The 19,622-nt window shown below is 52.0% G+C and overlaps 1 protein-coding gene across 1 annotated transcript in view; it reads right to left on the bottom strand.

The window, feature by feature from the left end:
* Nucleotides 1-769: 769 nt before the first annotated feature.
* ATP7B (ATPase copper transporting beta) overlaps nt 770-19,622 on the bottom strand; it is a 54,204-nt gene continuing 35,351 nt past the window's right edge. The window contains 13 exon segments of the mRNA XM_081214988.1: nt 770-3,418; nt 3,421-3,634; nt 4,107-4,209; nt 5,507-5,624; nt 5,723-5,926; nt 7,381-7,523; nt 9,014-9,157; nt 10,330-10,498; nt 11,891-12,073; nt 14,075-14,269; nt 17,271-17,405; nt 17,993-18,147; nt 18,249-18,376. Of these exon segments, the coding sequence (XP_081071114.1) occupies nt 3,245-3,418; nt 3,421-3,634; nt 4,107-4,209; nt 5,507-5,624; nt 5,723-5,926; nt 7,381-7,523; nt 9,014-9,157; nt 10,330-10,498; nt 11,891-12,073; nt 14,075-14,269; nt 17,271-17,405; nt 17,993-18,147; nt 18,249-18,376 (2,065 nt within the window). The 3' untranslated portion in view covers nt 770-3,244.

The following is a 19,622-nucleotide window of genomic DNA, read 5'->3' as shown; positions in this document are numbered from 1 at the left end:
CATGTCAATTTCCAGGTGCCGTTTAAGAGAAAGAGAAAAACTAGAATTATTACACTCATTTATTTAATAGGTGATCCTATCACAATTCTTCACTAAGGTCTTAAAGGCTGAAAAGTTATCAGGAATGGACAGCTGTTATCATTTATTCTGGTGCATGTGGAATCCTATCAGGGAAATTTGCTCAAGTTTTAGAAAACGTCTATTTTCTAAAGAAATGGACTCAACCTTCCCTTTCCACAAGGGGACGTGCATACGACATGAAATTCCCATAGCCAGGCCTCCAGAAAAGGAGTCCAGCATGCCGGGTGTCAAGTCCTAAGGCTGTCCTGGAGGGCACTTAGTGTAGCCCGTGCCTGGCTCTCTAGCCATGCACTCACACCAGTCACCTTAATGACTCTACAGAGAAGTGTTGGTATCAGGATTTGACAGAGGGGGAAATCTCTCAGTCTGATGAATGATTAGGTCACCAGCATGTCTGTGGAACCTACAATCAGGGCAAAGCTCTAAAGTGTTACAGTTTGTGTTGGTGATGACAGGCAAAATGTCTATTTCCCTTTTAAGGCAGGTGACCACACGTCCCAGTTTGCCTGGGTAGTCCCAGTTTAGGCCAGTTGCCCTGTCATAATTGTTAATAGCACCTCCTTTCACTCTTAAAAGTATCCTGGTTTGGATGGTGAATGACACTGTCACCCCACCTCTAGGTACAGCTCACTTAGGACCCTCCCCCACCCCCCCGCCACACACAAGATGCCCACAGAGCCTTCCCAGCACAGCACTTTGGTCCAGACTTTTCTACTACTCCTCCCACCCGATTCCTTCAGGGCCAAGGATCCCAAAATATAGCCGTGCTGATTAAATGTGTGCAATTGAGAACAGCCATCTGTAGACAATCGCCCTCAACCAGGGAAGTGCATATGATGGGGTCACCTAGGCCCGTGTCTGAACCAGTGGGACAGGTACCCTGAGGCGGTGCTTTCCAGAGCTCTCCCCACAGACCACCGAGGAAGGCCTTCGGGAGAGGGGCTCACACAGTGCTGGCAGGGCCCATCAGAGGGCTCGGGCTACCCTCCTGGCCTCCACTGTTAAACCACATTCTTTTCTCCCCCTGAAAAGGCACTGAGCAAAGCCAGCAGCTCGAGGTTCTCACCAAACATGGCGCTGCACTGGCTCCCACACGCTTCCCACTGGGAGCCAGGCAAAGGCAAATTTTTAGATGAATAGAAAAAGAAACTTTATTCTAATATAGCAGGGGAAAGTTTCTGAAATAGGAATTCTTCTTTTCTGACCAAAAAAAACTTATACTTTGAACATCTCGGAAAGGTTATTCTCTGTACAATTATATAAATATTCCCATGTCCCTATAAACATGACATTGATGGTCCTAAAAGCTTTTTGAAAAATCAATACAATTAGATTCTTTAGACAATGATTAGCCCAGTTAGAAAACAGGACATATTCCCCAAGCACAGCCAGGAGTAAAGAGAGGACACAGTTGGGAACACAGAGCAGGAAGGGGCTGGGGAGGGGAGGGAAGACTGGAAACCATAAGAACACAGCAAAACCCTGCACATCAACTTGAGAGGCTAAGACCCAGCAAAAACTAAATTATATGCAAATGGAAAGGAACCATCCAAAGGGAACATGACATGACCTCGCGGTCAGATCTCACCCCAAGTCAGCAAACATATCACCTGGCAGGTTCGTTCTTCTGGGAGCGCAAGGGCCTTTTTCTTGTTTATTCTTATCAAGCGAAATATTCAAGGTAGGGCCAAGTTAGAGAAAAGACTTCAGAGCCAACAGACATGAATTCAGATCCCTGTTCTGCCATGTATACTGGCTGTGTGATCCTAGGTGGGATTCCTAGCTTCTCTGAGCCTGTTTCCCGCCTGTGAATTATCTAACTTTGCTGGCTTGTTGGGAGGATTAGAGGTAACTTATAAAAAGTGCTTATATCCCCCTGGAAAATAACTGACAATAACTAACTAAAATGTGTGTGGGAAGGGCTTCACCTTGGAACTTAGAACAGGCTCTGCACTGCCTAGTCGAAGACTCTGATGGTACCAGTCTAACCCGCATGGTCTGCCAATCACCACCAAGCTCTGAGTCCGCCATGGGCCCCACTGCTGCCCCTCCGATGCTGTGCAACCACAAAGGCCACTTAAAGTTAGAAACAGATGTTCTCTTGGGAAACTGCGGTCATCCCCTTCCTAAGGCACCAGCTCTGCGTGCAGAAGTCAATGCACGTGGAGGACTGAGATTTCCTCTCTCGTTTGGGTATCGTTTCCCCGGAGTGCTGTAGGCACTGGGGCGGCACTGACCTGACTCCCACAATGCACCGCATGAGGTGAAAGTCACATAGCCATGTAACCGAAGCCCCTGGAACGGAGAAGCAGGTCCCTGCGCCCCCGGACCCCCCCCACCAAGAAGCCGAATTTCTCAAGTCTCGGGCTCTGAGACCCTCACTCCAGCTGGGCAGCGACAGTCAGCGACAGCACTGGGTTCGGCGGCGTTGAGAAGCCAGGACTCCACGGAGAAGAGGGTCGTAAGCAGCAAAGACCTCTCCTCACCCCGAGGAGAAAGAAGCATGGCGGCTCTCTGGCGGCCGTGTGGGCGAGGGGTTCAGGAAGGAGCACACGAGCCCCCTGCAGAGCAGCCCCGGGGATGTGAGGACATCAGCCCAGCCCTCAGACGACGGGGTGCCACAGGGTCAAGGACAGAAAAGGAAGAGATGGCGCCAGCAGAAAAGACAGGGACACTTGAGGGAAGCGGTGGTCTTGGATACGCGATGCACGTGGGTGTCGTCAAAAAGCGCCGGAGGGCTTCCCTGGTGGCGCAGTGGTTGAGAGTCCGCCTGCCGATGCAGGGGACATGGGTTCGTGCCCCGGTCCGGGAGGATCCCACATGCCGCGGAGCAGCTGGGCCCGCGGGCCATGGCCGCTGAGCCTGCGCGTCCGGAGCCTGTGCTCCGCAACGGGAGAGGCCACAACAGTGAGAGGCCCGCGTACCGCAAAAAAAAAAAAAAAAAAAGCATCGGAGCCCGAGGTTTTAATGGGTTCTGTGGACAGGCCCAGCTAAGTTTTTGGACCCAACGAGATCGTCCTTGTTTCACGGGCCGTCATCCCAAATGCTATGGCAGAGGATGCGAGGAGGGCTGGCTGTCCCTCCTCTTCTCGAGGCCAGCAAGGTTTCCAATGAGCCCGTGGGACCCCGGCAGCGTGGTCCACAAGCCGCAGGGAGGGGGGATCTAGAACGTCCAGGGCTGGCAAGGGGCTCTGCTACCTGCTGCTGCTGCTGTCAGGCTGGAGCCTCGGCCACACAGGGAGGGGGGCCGGGCGGGGGCCACAACCGCCTGCAGCTTTCGGACGCACGGCTCCTCGTCCCGGTCACTCAGGAGCGAAGGCCATTTGCTCCCCGCTCGACGTCGGCCGCGGCGCCGGGCCGGGACAGCCCGTCGGACTTGAGGGAGGACAGGGACACCTGGCTGATGTAGCGGACCTGGTCCCAGGGCGCGGCCCGTGGGGAGTCGCGCCGCCGGTCGTCCATGCCGATGTGCACGCTGACCTGGGACTCGGTCAGGGGCTTCATGCGGCCCTGCGCCTGCGCCTCGTACCACGCCAGCTCCGGCTTCTTGTAGCTGCAAAGCAAGAATCCAAGAGCACCCGAGCCATTCTGGACACACAGCCTTTTTTTGTACAGCCCAGTGAAGGCCTCTCATGAAGTCTTTAGTAACATGCAGTATCAGGGCCTCACGGCTTTTAAAGGAAAGAAAGGCCACCGAACTCCTATGGCTCAGGGCAAGTTCCCAACTTAGAAACTTTCTAGCCAAATGCCTGGTACGTAGTAGGCTGTCATTAACTTTTGTTAACTGAAAGCATAAGTAAATAAAGAGTCCTTTTAAAAAAGGAAAAATGATTACAAACAGGGATCCTATAGCTACCTCTCGACATAAGCAGCCGTTGAGCGGAGTAACGGGAAGAAGCAGCGCGAGGTGACTGCTCAGAGGTAAATGGTTGGCTCGCCGTGGACAAGCCGTTACCCAAACACACGCCGGGCCCCGCTCGGGGCGCACACCCACCCCGCCCCCCGGGCCCGCCGCGGGGACTCACCACTTGAGCTGCAGTGACGAGAGGACCACGGACACGGAGGAGGCAGCCATGGCCGCCGAGCCCATCCACGGCTGCAGCACGATGCCGATGGGCATGAAGACACCTGGCCGAGGGGGGGACTACACTCAGGCTGCAGCCCAGGGCAGAGAGCGAGGGCGGCCCAGCCTCACCGCCCACCAGAAGCTCTCCTCAGGGCAGCTCGGAAGCCCCGGGGCTGGCTGCTGACCATGTGCCCGTGGGCCTGAGGTGGGCGGTCTCAGAGCTGGGCGGTGGAGGGAGGGGCACCGTCAAGGGGACTGGGGTCCCCCACCCACCCTGACCTTCCTGGGACCATCCAGAGGTGCCATCACCTGTTTTGGGGGAAGCTCCAGGGGACAGGGCGCCCCAGGGACTTGCAGGTGCCACCATCTGGGGGGACCTCGGGGGTGTGAGCACTGGGACAACACGCTGACGACCACGGGCCCTCTCTACACGGATGGTCCTCCCTCAAGGGCGTCAAAGCACCTTGATAATGCGCAACGAGACCAGGTCCCGGGACAGAGCCGCAAGCCCGGGAGGGGACCAGGTCCTGAGCCGGCCGCGGGGCAGGAGGTGCACCTGCCGGAGCCGGGCTGCGGTGGATGCACTGATCCACCGTGTGAGGCAGTGCCGACCGCTTGGACACAACAGGGGAACGTGGGGTGTGGCAGTCATGTTTAAAAATAGGTCTTGGCCGGGCTTCCCTGGTGGCACAGTGGTTGAGAGTCCGCCTGCCGATGCAGGGGACATAGGTTCGTGCCCCGGTCCGGGAAGATCCCACATGCCATGGAGTGGCTGGGCCCGTGAGTCGTGGCTGCTGAGCCTGCGCGTCCGGAGCCTGTGCTCCGCAACGGGAGAGGCCACAACAGTGAGAGGCCCGCGTACCGCAAAAAAAAAAAAAAAGAAAGAAAGATCTTGGCCTATGTAGGCGCTTTCCTTGCAGGAGTCTTTGGAACTCTTCCCTCTCTGGTGACACAAGTTACAGTGGGGGAGGGAGGACTTAGGGAGCAGACAATATCCATCTCTTCCCATGATTATTTCTGAGTCAGGATAAAACCCGGGCGGAATTCATTCTTAAGACAAAGTTCTAAAGCACTGATCCCGGGCTTAGCGTGTCACGGGTGCCCCATAACTGTTAATATTGATTATTTTTCAGACTGCGTGTCTTAATAATGTTCCAGAAAACAGGGCCAAGGTAACTAGGGTTGAGCAGCTTGGCCAGCTTTTCAGAGAGGCCCGCAGTGAACAGAAGGCTTGGGTTCTCCCTGCAGTTTCTCATTTACCTTTAGAGACTTACAAAGCGGAACATAATAACATCAACTCTTTCTTCAAGGCTTCTGGCCACAACTAGGGCCAGAGGGAACAGGGCAGGGAGGGCCTACCTGCTGCGATGGGGATCCCGACCAGGTTGTAGATCAGTGCCAGCACCAGGTTGAGTCGTATCCTCCGGACGGTCCTCTTGGAGAGGTGAATGCTGGCCACCACATCGAGCAAGTCATTCTGCAGGGGAAGAGCACACGGTGAGCTGCGAGCTCCGCCCTGCGGCCCTCGGCACTCCTGCTGCGGGCAGCAGCGAGGGGAGGCGCGGCGGAGCTCACTCTGATGAGGACGACGTCAGCTGCCTCGATGGCCACGTCCGTGCCCGTCCCGATGGCGATGCCCACGTCGGCCCGGGCCAGGGCCGGGGAGTCGTTCACGCCATCGCCCACCATGGCCACTCTCTTCCCCTCGTTCTGGAGCTCCTGGACCTTGGCCACCTTATGAGAAGGCAGCACCTCCGCAAAGACTTTGTTGATGCCAACCTGAAAGGAAAGAAGAGCAGCAGTCAATAAAAAAGCAAAGGCACAACAACGTCCGGTGTGGCCGAGGGGCAGGAATAGGCGCAGAAGCCCACGAGCCCTCAGCCTCCAGGTCCCGTCACCAAGCCCTGCAGATTCCAGGTCGCAAGGCACATGGACCCCCTGCTCCCATCCCAACGCCCCGCAGTGGTCCGGGACCCTCACTGGCCTCCTGCCCACATCCTGGCCTCCCAACACTCTTCTCCAGATGCCGTCCCGGTGACCTTTCCAAAACAGTAATCATTGGTCATGTTACTCTCCTGCTTCAAGGCCTCCAGCGGATCCCACTTCCCTTAGGACAACGTCCAAACTCCTCTGCCTGCATCCCAAGGTCCCCAGGTCAGGTCCTGCCTGTGCCCAGCTCCCCAGCACCCCCGGCCCCAGCGGGCCCTGCCTGGCCTCTCCAACTCGCTGCTACCTTGCACCCGCAGGCAGTGCTCGCGCTGCCTGCTCTGTCCTGCAAAAGTCACTTTTCCTGCCCCCAGCAACCCCTCTTCTTCATCTGACACCTGCAGGCCTCCTCTCTCCCCTGGAAGGTGTCCCCGGCCCCTGCCAGGCTGAGGGGTAAGCTGGCAGCTCCCATGCGTCCCGTGCACTCTTCCACAGGAGCGCCCAGCACCTGGTTTACACTCGGTCCCTGGGCCACCCTCCCCACGGGACCGTGAGCTCCTTGAGGGCGGTGCCCTCTTCACTCCTCTCTGTAGCCTCTCTGTCACAGGGGTGGCGCTTAGTAAGTGCTTGCTGAATGCAGGAACAAGTTTTAACCCGGGAGTGGCTGTACCCTCAGAAGGATGGCTGACAGGGGCACTGCCGCTCCCCTCCCAAGGAGCAATTCATTCTCAAAAGCAGACAGCTTTACACACATGTCCGCAAGGGGTGGTACACAATTGTCTGGAGTTTGCACTGGAGCCCTCCCCGCAAGGCAGGGCAGGCAGGCATGCGGTCGTGCTGCGCTCGTGGCCCAAACTCAGACCCTAGCGCCGCAGAACTGCCAGGACCCAGGGACTTATCTGGTGCAGGGTGAGAAGAGCTGGGCCGGCAAAACACTCCCTTAATATAAAGGCTACAAGATTGTTTATTTCAGCCCTCAAGCCATGGTCTTTTTTCCGCAGTGCAGCGACTGGACAATAAAGAATGTTGGAACAGCTTTTCCGGGGCTGCAGCCGCTGTGCAGCAGTGATGGCACCCAGGCCCCAGCAACGTGACCTCTGGGGTGGCAGCAAGGTGGTCCCCTGTGGGAGGTGCACGGCTCCGAGCTCAAAGCATGTGGAGAGAAAAGCCCCAGCGAGGGGGGAGGACCAGAGCAAAGCTGAGTGCTCAATGCCCTAGTGCTTATTTAACTTCCTTAAACTGTTTCTGCCAGCTTGAAATCGCTTGCAATTTCAGATGTGGGAGACATCCCGGCCCCCGGCCCTCACCTGGGTGGCAATGGCTCTGGCTGTCTTGCGGTTGTCCCCCGTGATCAGAACCACATCCACGCCCATGCTCTTCAGTGTGTGCACGGCCAGGGCGGCCTCCTGCTTGACGGCATCTGCGATGGCGATCATGCCACAGAGCACACCTGTAGGAGACACCGCAGGTGAGCACACGGGGCAGAGCCCTGGGCAGCCCGAGAAGCAAGTAAGACTTCACGATCCGGAACAGTTTTCCTAATACCATGTTACACGCCAAAAGCAAAACACCAAATTATACAACAGAATATGGTTTTGATTTTGTTTTTTTTTTAATTTACATACATTTCCAGATGCATAGAAAAGTCTGGAAGGACTGTTAAAAAGTTAATAGTGGCTCTCCGAGGGGTAGGATAATGAGGGAGTCCATTGTTTTTTATAGCTCTCGGAATTTTCCAGATTTTCTGCAAGGAACATCTCTTGCTTTGCAGAATGCCTGGCTCATAATAACTCAATACCTGTTAGCTATTAAAACATGAGAAAGACAACAAATACAACAAATGCTACTTAAAAAGCGACACATGTCCAAACAGCTAGAAAAACAATCCTTCCTTTCTGTCTCTTCCTACAGAAAACACTTTGTAGTTTTTTTTTTTTTTTTAGTGACTCTTTAGGTACTGACACAGGAAGGCATTCGAGGACTGGGGACTGAGGTGTGACGGGAGCAGTGAGGGTGAGGATGTGTAAGAGGCACTTTTTTTTTTTTTTTTTTTTTTTTTTGCGATACACGGGCCTCTCACTGTTGCAGGCTCTCCCGTTGCGGAGCACAGGCTCCAGATGCACAGGCTCAGCGACCATGGCTCACGGGCCCAGCCGCTCCACAGCATGTGGGATCTTCCCGGACGGGGGCACGAACCTGTGTCCCCTGCATTGGCAGGCGGACTCTCAACCACTGCGCCACCAGGGAAGCCCAAGAGGCACTTTTAATTGAGCTATTTCCAGCTTGACAAGCTGAGGGGGCTGTGCGTTTAAAGGACTCGGGAGAAGGCATGGCAGTGGGAGCCGGAAAAAAAAAAAAAGAGAGAGAGAGAGAATGGGAAAAGAGGAGCGTTCAAAATACAGCAATTAAATTATTTCTTATTTGCATGTAGTTTTTACTTCTATTAGCAGAAACTAACATTAACAAGGTGATTCTAATCTACTTGAGATGTAAAGCCCAGGATATACCTGAGTACTAAGATACATACAATCTTGAGAAGCTCTGTGAAAGCTGCAGGGGATTTCAGTATGTAAAGCATCTTAGAGTTAAAACTCTTAGGAAGTCAACTGCCGTTTCGCCTGCAGTGATAAATGAGAAAGGATGACTTTCAACTGCCAACCTGGGCAGATGCAAACGATGGTGGGGAAGACAGTTTAGAATCCCAAGAGCAAAGAGGCTGATGCCGTCTTCACTCTGGTGGCAAAGACGGAGGTGGCCAGAGGGGGCCTCAGGATTGCCAATGAAGTGAAAAAAATGGCAAGTCAGCCTTTTCGAAAATAGAACTAAAATTAACAGTGAGGAAGATTTACTTTAAAAAAAAAAAAAGAAAAAAAGGACTCTATTTCTGCCTGACGTCTCCAGCTTCACTTGAGTGCAGAGGACAGGGGAGAAGAGCAGTACCGTCGATGGCCACCAGGATGGCCGTCTGGCCTTTCATCTCGTGATCGGTCATCGCGTCGCTGATGTCGCTGGTGACGGTCAAGCCGTTGCGCCTCATCCACTCTCGGCTGCCGATCAGCACAGAGAAGGTCTGTGGGACCGCATCTGCTCAAAGGAGTGTGTGGTTATTCCCAAACAGCCCAAGTTCACTGTGAGAAAGCACTAAAAACCATGGGGTGGTTTCAACAGCAAAACGTCCACTGACGGTTCTGGAAAAACCACAACCTAGTCAACACCTCTTGGAAAACCATCCTTAAAGAACCAGGGGAAAAAGAATAACCAACATGCAGAACCGCGGTATCAATTAAAACATGTAAAGATGTTACAAACGTATTAAACACCACGTAGTGTACCTACTGGCCTTTAGGGGTGTCTGCTGCTGCAGGTAGATTGGGTTAGAATTAGGATTAGAAGCGGTTATTTGGTCAGCGCTGAAAGCAGGTGTGGACTAGACCCATCCCTGCTTGGTACAGATGATGCAAGGTGAATCAGCCAACAACCAGACTCCGTGTATGAAAGGTTTTGGAGCTATACCTCCTAAAAGGCCAGCTGAGTCTTGTACCTGTCACCTCTACCTTAGGTGTCACTGATAGACCAGTCCCCCTGGAAGGCAAAGGAAAGGTCACCCCAGGGCTTTAACTTGCTATAAGGTGGTAATAGCTTCTAACAAAATCTAAATCAAGATTTAACTACTAACATACTTAAGAGCAAACACTAGACATGGGTTTTTTGGTTTGGGGGTTCTCCCACTCTCTTATGCTGATGGCTAGCACCCTTTGAATAAGAAAGGCCGTTATTCAAAAAGCAGCTGTCCCTCCAGTGTCCCTTCTTGGCTTGGGTAGACCATTTCCATTCACTTTCCCTGACGGCTGCCAGCTCTGTCAATACGTCACATCCCATCAGAGTTGACCACATGGAGTTTTCCTGTTTAGGAAGAACAAAAGGAAGACTCCCATCTGCCTACCCTGCAGCTTACGAGTCTTATCCCAAGACTAACCTGGGCTAAGAAAGAGGAGACTCGAGACTAGGGAGCAGGTAAGCAATACTCCACGAATCTAAGTCACACACTGCTTTTGTCTGCCATTAGCGTCAAGATTCAGCCACATCGAAGAACACGAGAGAAGCTGCAGGCTTCCCTGGGAGACAGGCGTGCAGTGCACCAGCCCTGAGCCACCTTCTCCGCAGTCGGGAACCACGGGGCGAGCCTGGCATGGCGCTCTCCATGGCTGGGCCCAGCCCCCGGCGGGCTGGGCAGTGGAAACCGAGGCCGGGGATACCTGTTTCCACGGGGACGCTGCTGACCCCATTCAGGTGGGCGGTCGGTTGGCCACGTGGGCGCTTGCCCTGGGCCAGGATGCCCTCCACGTTGCTGACTTTACAGCCGATCCCACAGCCAGGCACCGCCTGGAAGTCCGTGCAGTATCCCAAGGTCTCTGTGCCAAGTTCCTGGGAAGGAAAGTGGGGGAGAGGAAGCAGAAAACAGAGGTGAGTCGAGAGGGAGTCAGGACAGAGGTGGGGGTGAGGCGGGGGGAGAGCAGCGGACACCAGGAATTTAGAGGGAAGGGAGGGACGGGAGGAGAACTGCCGGGAAAGGCGAAGAGATCGACGCTTAAGTCAGCAACTCTTTCTCTCTTATATGACACAGTCACTTAAAACAGCCTCAACTCCCTCCTAGAGTTTGGATGCCTGGGGAGAGTGGACAGGTTGAAGTCCAGAAAGGAGAAAGGCAATTCACATCAAACACCCCAAATTAAGGGCTGGGGTCGGGGTGGGGGGTGTGGCGGGGATGAAGGTGGCAAAGGGAGGAAAGGTTTTCTTTTTATGTTGCAAATAATTTCATAAAAACGATGGAATAGGTAAGTGGTAACAAACTATTTGAAGGCCATCAAGGGATAATTGCCCATGGCCAGACCCTGGTGGGGAGGGCCGATGTGGCAGGAGAAAGGGAAGGGCTGGGGTTATCTGGGTAACAGAACCCAAAGGAAGGATGCCTGGGGGTGAGCAGAATTCGTTCTGAAACATCAGGAGGATGAGAGGGGAAATAGCCGCACCCTACACAAAGGACACGACACGAAATGGGATTGCTGAAAGATTCCCTGTCCGGGAAGAGTTGTCAACTTTTCCCCAAGGCATCCATGTCACCTTCTACATTTACTGATAACTGTCCTGTTCAGACAGTGTACATGTTTTCAGGGCAGTATTCTGGCACATTCTGCTGCCTCCACGCGCAGACTGAAAACAGAGAAAGCGAACTAGGCCCTCTCATCTGCAGAGATCAGAGAATGAAGGCTCTCCCCTAGCTGTGCCAACAACCCACAGTCCTCTGGTCCCTTCTGCTGCTTCCTCTCCGTCTCACGAGTCCCCAGTGGAATGGATTTCTCCCGACCTGGCCCCAAGACCCCCTTTCTTTTTGTATCTCCTTGCACGAAGCGCTCGCTCGTGAGGGACTGAATACGCCTGTCTTCTCCCCACCCGACCATCACCTCCCAGCAGGCAGAGCTCGCATCTTATGAATTCTTACTCCCCTGAGCTCGGGATGCTCAGGAAATGCCTAATGAATGGCCATTAGCTCATTAACACTGAACTGCTTTGTGATGATCTGGAAACGTGACAAGGGACCTGCCGCTGTGCGCTGCATCCCCACCTGCTCCAGGGGGCCTGCTCAGCAGTTTCCAGACCACACGAGCCAAGGCCTCTGTGGAGGCAGCTGACGTGGGGGCCAGGGGTAGCGAGGAGGAAAGGCGTGGGAGGAGGAAGGAGCCCGGAGTCTTCCGGCCCAGCTGGGGAGAGCGGGGGGAGCCGGGCGAGCGAGGGCCCAGCAACGCCCAGTCCACCTACCTCTTTACAGTATCTGGTGACTGCCACGCCCAGGGGGTGCTCACTGCTGGCCTCCGCAGTCCCCACCACAGCGAGCACCTTCCGGAGGGGCAGCGTGGCCACGTCCACGAGCAGGAGGACCCGCATGACTTTGGGGGCCCCGTGGGTGATGGTGCCAGTTTTGTCAAACATCACAGTCTTTATCTGTCCAAAAAACCACATCTCAGTGACCAAAACACAGATGGAAGGGACTCTCACAGTCCTCACAATCTCGAGGCAGAACTTCACTCAACCCACCCCAAGCAGGTCACAATACACTCCTTCGTGACACGCTACAGAATCCTCTGCGTCCATCCCAAGGTCCAACCACTCCCGCTGCCAAAACATTGTTTCCTTCTCTGCCCAGCTAAAAAAAAAAATCCACACTCCGGCTTAACCTTGACCAGGTGGAGCCAGAAGCTCTCACTCTGATGTGACAAGGAGGCATCACCGTGCAGTAACACCGTGCGGCCTCCTCCTCGGGTCGGGTCAGGAGCGTGACCCTGGAGGGTCTGTCCATCTCCCGGTCCACCGCTACCTGCCGGGTCAACCACTGTTTTCTCTGGCCTGCATCAGTGCAAAAGCCTACGGAGAATAGTGTTCTCGAATTCCAAGTTCACAAAAGGAAGGGAGTGTTCCTTGGCCATAATAACAAGTAAGCACAGAGCTAGTCTGGGGACCTGTGCCCCTTGGTCAGTGGCAGCTTGGCACTGGTCCCCATGGGTCTGGGCTCAGTCAGTCGGAAGCAGCCACACTCGGTGCCTGAGCTTGCGTGGCCGGAGCCCACCAGTTCCCTCGCTCCACGCTCCCCTGGACCCGGTACAAGGTCAGCCCTTGTTGTGCTCAGACTGCGCGCCGCAGGCTCGGTTCTCCCTCATTTAGCGAACAACAGCTCCGCTTCTTGTGTCTGACTGAGTGGGGCATCTTCACCACTATTAACTGGCCTTCCTCTGACAATCCTGGCAGCTTCTAGTCCAGCCCCCGCTCTGCCGCCAGGACGATCTTCACAGCGTGCAATCCAGCCCTGCAGGCGCTTCACCCCCGCCCCTGCCCCCGTGTGTCCCTGCTGCTCTTGGTTAAGCTCTGGACCGGGACTGAATAACCCTCCAAAGCCCTTCAAGGCCCCTCTCTCCCCTCCTTCCTCCCTCAGTACCCTCATCTCCTGTCAGTTTCTCTCTCTTTCTGGTCCTCATTTAGTTATTGAGAAAATAACTGTGGAGTGACTCCAGCGTGCCAGGCACGGGGCAAGATGCCGGGGACACAATGGCGGGGACGTGTTCACGGTCTCCAGTCCTACGGAGTCTGGGACCAGGCAGCACGGCCCCCCTGGGTCCTTTCCACGTCCTGGTCTGGTCCCACGGCCGGGACACCCTTCCCAACCTCTGCTGTCAGCTGACAGGTCTCAGACCTCCCCTGAGCACCTGCACCAGCGCCCACCCCGTCCAACACACACACGGGTCTACGGTTAGGCCCCTGAGGAACTGTCCTCACGGCATCTCACACTCTCTGTGGCGCCTGCTGCTTGCTTGCTCCATGCCTGTCTTTCCTGCTGGACTGTAAGGTCCTTGAAAGCCAGGGCCCAGCACAGGACCCACACAGAGTAAACGCTCAACAGATACCGAAGAAATAAAGGGAGGATGGAAGGCTGGGGACTGCTGGGCTGAAGGGAGATTCTCCATAGACACTGCTACCTGCTACTCCACCCGAGGTCCCAGGACCCTCCCCGATCACGCGGAGACAGCGCAGCTACTCTCCCCGGAGCCCGACCACCTGGCTGTGAGCCCGGCGCTGCACATTTTAGCTGCAGGCCTTTGGCAAGTCGCCCGGCCCCCTCGTGCTGCACTTCCCTCACCCGTAAAATGGAAACAACCAGCACCCACCTCAGGGCTGTCGATGAGGTTAAATTAGTATTTATACAGCATTTAGGTCTTTGACCGTGAGCTGCTGCTGGTCCTGTTGTCATTCCCAGTTAGTCCTGGCTTCCTGTTTTACTTAATTAGTAGTGCTACCCTCAGTCCTCTTTCAGGTTTTTCTCTGAATACGAAATTTAAACAGGTACTATTTTCACTAGGACTCTCTAAGTCAAAAAAAAAAAAAAAAATCACGCAGCATACATACAGCTACAAAATCACCCCAGCCAAGACCTCGAAGGAAGCGGGGGCCAACCTTGTGGGCCAGCTCCAGAGGCTTGCCTCCCTTGATGAGGATGCCATTCTGGGCGGCCACCCCCGTGCCCACCATGACGGCCATGGGCGTGGCCAGGCCCAGAGAGCAGGGGCAGGCGATGCACAGCACCGTGATGGACGTCTGGAATGCAAACCGGAGGACCACCTCTGCCTGGGAGATATGCTTGCTGGACGTCTGACGAGAGGAAAGAGACAGAGGCAGGGTGAGAGTCAGATGAGGCATCCCACGGAATTCTGATCATATGAGAACATTCCACTCTGTGGTGGCCTATATGGGAGTAGCATCTAAAAAAGAGTGGATATATGTAACTGATTCACTTTGCTGTACAGCAGAAAATGACACAACCATGTAAATCAACTCTACTCCAGTAAAAATTAAAAAAAAAAAAAAAAGAACATTCCAGCGCAGGTGGGGGACCTGAACTGGCGTGATGAGCTGGGCTCCAGGAGACACGGTGTATCCCGCTCTGCTTTGCAGGTATCGCGTGGTTCACTTTACTGCTCCATATCCTACTGTTCCAACCTGATCCTACAGGCTTTCCTCAGGCACAGGCATTATGAGAGGAGAGAGGCACATAAAAATCCCTGATAGGGGAAGAGCACAGGCTCTAGAATTGGACCACGTAGGTCTACATCCTGGCTCTGACACTCCGTGTCTTAGCTTCCTCACATACAACATGGAGGTAATAATACCCAGCTCACAGGTTTTTGTAAGGATTTAAATGAGGTAACATACATACAAATACATACAAACATAAATATACAAAGTACAACACCTGACGTAGGAGAGAGGAGTCTGAGAAATTATAGCTATTACATTATCATTATGATTTTTATTATTATGAAAGCTTTAAAAAAGTATAGCTCTCCAAGGAATCAACTCTAAGGTAATAATCATGTGGGAAAAGATACAAGGATATTTCTCACAGTGCTTTTTCATAAAGGGAAAATACTGGAAACAACCAATGGGGGATTGGTTAGTTAAACTGCAGTATGGCGTGCATAATGGAATATTATGCACATGTTAAAATGATGATGTATACATATTGACATGGAAAGATATCGGTAGCATTGCTGAATTAAAAAAAACAAGCATAAAATGGCATGTGTTGTGATTTAATTAGTGCAAAATTATCTGCCTATATCGCTAGATAGCCTTCCAACAATACTGGAAAGATGTTCACCAAAGTGCAGAAAAGTGCATATAGGGATGGGATTTGGAGCCATCTTTATTTTCTTCTATTTTTCACCACTGTTTCCTTTATAAAAATCCAAAACCAAAAAAATACAGGTCTCCTTCCCAGTTACCTGGTGACACATATTGGTATGATTATTTGCATTCTAACGTCTTGAGTTATCTTGGTTTATCTTTCAAAATGGCTAGTATCTCTGGAGAACAACTGAGAGACGCTGTATTCACTTAATTACAGTAAAATGCATGTTTTCTAAATCGAGGATATAGACCACAATCTCTTTAGATCCATCTACCCTCTCTATTCTTTGACTTTGAAAGGCAGAGTCTAAAATAAGCTACCTTATTAAGGGTCATTCAATTTTCACAGAAACAGTTTGATTTCCGTAGAAGGACATGCTGTTTAACACATAATGTGATTTTTTAGAGGTAAGGCTGAAGTGTTGTATTTTTATTTTTTTTTTAACCTCCAGAAATTCTTGTCAAAATCACACCTGGCATTCTGAGAGGAGTGGGGTGGACTTCTAGAGGTTGACACGAACCCTGTCCCTACAGATGACTTGTACAGAGCAGAGTGACAACAATGTCTTAAAGGAACATGCAGTACCTCATTTGTCAGCATCCTCCCTGATATTGCAGATAAAAACAAAAGAAGTGAAGGTAAGATGGAAAGGTAGGGAACAGCAGGAAGCCACATATTCCAACTTGTTTAGGACTGAGTTTCCCATAGCCACATGCCAATGAGCTGCTTTCCCACAAAAGCCAAAATTTTTGGCGGTCAGATGCCATAATAGCCACTGGCAAATTCTAGGAATACAGTCATAGGCTACTCTTAAAACACTGAAATCTCCCTAGATGTCAGAAAGTGTTTCACTTGGACATTTTAAGATAGGAAATTTGAGGGAGGAAAATCATATCTAAGTGAATGACAAGTACACCAAGAATATATGATATGCCTTTAACTACGGATAAAAAAATTTTTTAAAAGGAAAAAATTATCTATTCTGTATTTCCAGTTTCTTATTTTATGGCTCTAAGGTAAAACACATATTAGACTGGGCTAAGTAAGTATGAGATATTTTTAAAAATAAAAACATTGTTCTACTCACTGGGCAGTTGTCAAATACTACTCCAAGTGGGCCATTAGCTTTTTATGTCTCTCCAGGTTTCTCCAACTCAGCACTATTGACGTTTGGGGCCAGATAATTCTTTGTCATGGGGACCTGTCCTGTGTGTTGTAGGATGTTTAGCAGCATCCCTGGCTCCTATCATACATACTAGAAGCCAAGCAGCACCCCTCCTCAGCCACGACAACCAAAAACATCTCCAGACATCACCAAATCAAAACCACTCCCAGTTGCGAATCACTGATGTTTGTAAGTTCTTACTGATGAAGCAGAAAAGTTTCGTATTTTTTTTTGAATTTTGATAAAACTGTATTTCCTAAGATAGCATTCTTCGTCCACTTTTTAAACTCAAAGCTATATATTCCATTGCTTCATATATAATGTTTAATAAATAATTATTAAAAAGCTATTAGTATTACTTGGGAAGCTGCAAGGTTAGATGGTCTATATGGAGGTAGCCAACAAAAAATCTATTTTTCTTAGAACTGGTTAAATAATATTATCATGCTATTGTGACTGACGTGACCTATCTTCTGTGATGTGTGCCTCATAACCTCAAAAATGGCCAACAGTGCAAAATGTAAATGCTTTAAGCACTACACCTGAGAGCCAGTGGTGTTTGAAATGATCTAACCAGAAAGCAAAAGGCATCTTTAGTAAAAACCTGCAGGAGTTGCGTAGTTGCATAGCCAGGATTGTCCTACCCTGGCTGAGGTTTTGCTGCCAATAAGTGAAGCAAGCAAATAAGATGTAATGGGTAATTAAAGCCCAATGAATCTAAGACATGAAAAAATAGGATTAATGGCAATCGATTATTTAAAACCCAACAAGCACACTGCCCACAGCATTCAACTTACAGGGAAGTATTTCTGAACAACACCGAAATCGATAAAGCCGATTACAATCCATACCACCAATGTCAAAGTTGAAATGATGATGATAAATGGGACAAAATATCCACTAAACCGGTCAGCCAGTTGCTGAATGGGTGCCTATGGGAATAAAACACGAAGACCGCAGGAAATTACAATCTCCAAAGAAATAAACTGCCACAAGCATGGACAAGGACGGGGATTCCTAGCTCCCTCGTTAACTACGTTTATTAGTCAATCTCTCTACTCAGTAAAATCTGCCTGATTCTATGGGACTCTTGGAATAATTTCTAGAGAGAGGAAGCTGAAGTTATATTGCTTTTAAAATTCCTTCATGGGACTTCCCTCTTGGCGCAGTGGTTAAGAATCCACCTGCCAATGAAGGGGACACGAGTTTGAGCCCTGGTCCAGGAAGATCCCACATGCTGTGGAGCAACTAAGCCTGTGCGCTACAACTACTGAGCTCTGCACTCTAGAGCCCGCGAGGCACAGCTACTGAAGCCCACGCACCTAGAGCCCGTGCTCTGCAACAGGAGAAGCCACTGCAATGAGAAGCCCACGCACCGCAACAAAGAGTAGCCCCCACTTGTCGCAACTAGAGAAAGCCTGCGCACAGCAACGAATACCCAACACAGCCAAAAATAAAAAATAAATTAATTAATTTTTAAAATAAATAAATAAAATAAAAAATAAAATCCCTTCATTACCTTGGACATCTGAGCCTCTTCTACCAGCTTCACAATCTGAGCCAAGGTGGTGTCGTTGCCCACGTGGGTGGCAGTGATGAGCACGGAGCCGTGGGCGTTCATGGACCCAGCGATCACCGTGCTGCCGGGCTTCTTCGTGACGGGCATGGCCTCTCCTAGAGGTGGAGAGGAGACCAACGCCACGCGCTAAGCGCCGTCGGCATCCCTGGGGCCTGGCCAGGGTGCTGACGCCCACCCAGAGGGACGGAGTCCTCACCTGTGATGAGGGACTCGTCGGCCATGGTGCTGCCTTCCAGGACCTTCCCGTCCACTGGGAACTTGCCCCCAGGGACGACCTTGATGATGTCTCCACGCTGCACCAGCTCCATGGGCACCTGCTCCTCTCTGCAACAGACGCCACTCAGGTTACACTCGGGGGCCGCACAAGGGAGCTCGCCCTCCTGGCCTGTCACCCAGGTAGGGTTCTAGACAAACCGCCTGCTTTACACTGAGTGGCAGTAACCACTTTATCCGCCATTTACAGACTGAGTCAAAACTGTGCAGCTGCTAAGTACCAGGCACTGTCCTAGCTCCTGGGAAGCCAGCTGTGAGCAGGACAGCCGAGTCCCGACGCTCATGAGGACAATTCTGTGGAGCAAACAGACAACAAGCAAGATAGTCCCAGGTCTTAAATAAGTGCTGTGCTGACAATGATGTGACTGGGGGGCTTCCCTCGGTGGTGGCGGAGGAGGAGAGAAGTGGGAAGGCCTCACATGAAGATGACATTTGACGGACGACAAGAGGGCCCCATATACGGGGAAAGAAAACTCAAGGGAGAGGAAACAGCTAATGCAAAGGCCCTGAGGCAGGACAGAGGGGGCCTCTGATAAATAGGAAGCCAGCAAGCACGGCTGGAGGGACACGAGTGAAGCAGGCAGAACCCGGACCGTGTCGGGTCTTGCAGGGCAAAGTGCGGGCTTCGGGTGTTAAGGTTTTCAGTGGGAAAGTGACATAAGCTGGTACACATCTTCAAGTCAGCTCTCTGGCTGCTGCATGAGAATGGGCTGTAGGGGCAACAGTAGAAGCTGACAGAAGAGTTCGGCTGTGGCAGCAGTGGCCTGGACTAGAGACGGAGGGAAGAGATGCCCGGGAACTTTGGGGGGGCATGACGTGTCAGCAAGCTGTGTGTATGCGCTGAGCGCAAAAGAGAAGCAAGCATGAGCTCTTTGTTTCAGTTTGAGCAACTGGGTGGATGAGAAGTTGTTGAATGAGATGGAGACGCCTATGTAGAAGCGGCCACGGGAGGGCGAGGGAAGAGAAGGAGAGGAGAGGAGATGAAGATCTCTGTTCTCACGTGTCGGGTCCGAGATGCCTACTTGACTTCCATGTAGACATGTCAAGTCGGGAGAGCAGGGAGCTGAAAACTGGATTCGGGCTGAGACTAGAGGTCAAATGGGGAAGCTGTCACAATAGAGATGGGATCTAAAGCCTGAAATGGTACGAGCTTCCTCAGGAGTGTGCCTGGAAGAGAGACCTGGGCCCTGGGACATGCGCATGTTGGGAGGCTGAGCAGGCGGAAGGGCCAGCGAGGGATGGGGGCGGAAAAGGAGAGAGTGGGGCTTCAGGAGGGAGCACCCATCGCATCGCATGG

The sequence above is a fragment of the Mesoplodon bidens genome (genome assembly GCF_964165515.1).
Source record: "Mesoplodon bidens genome assembly, chromosome: 17".
Lineage (NCBI taxonomy): Eukaryota > Metazoa > Chordata > Mammalia > Artiodactyla > Ziphiidae > Mesoplodon > Mesoplodon bidens.
The sequence above is the reverse complement of the archived record's forward strand: the minus strand, read 5'-3'. Positions and strand labels throughout refer to the sequence as shown.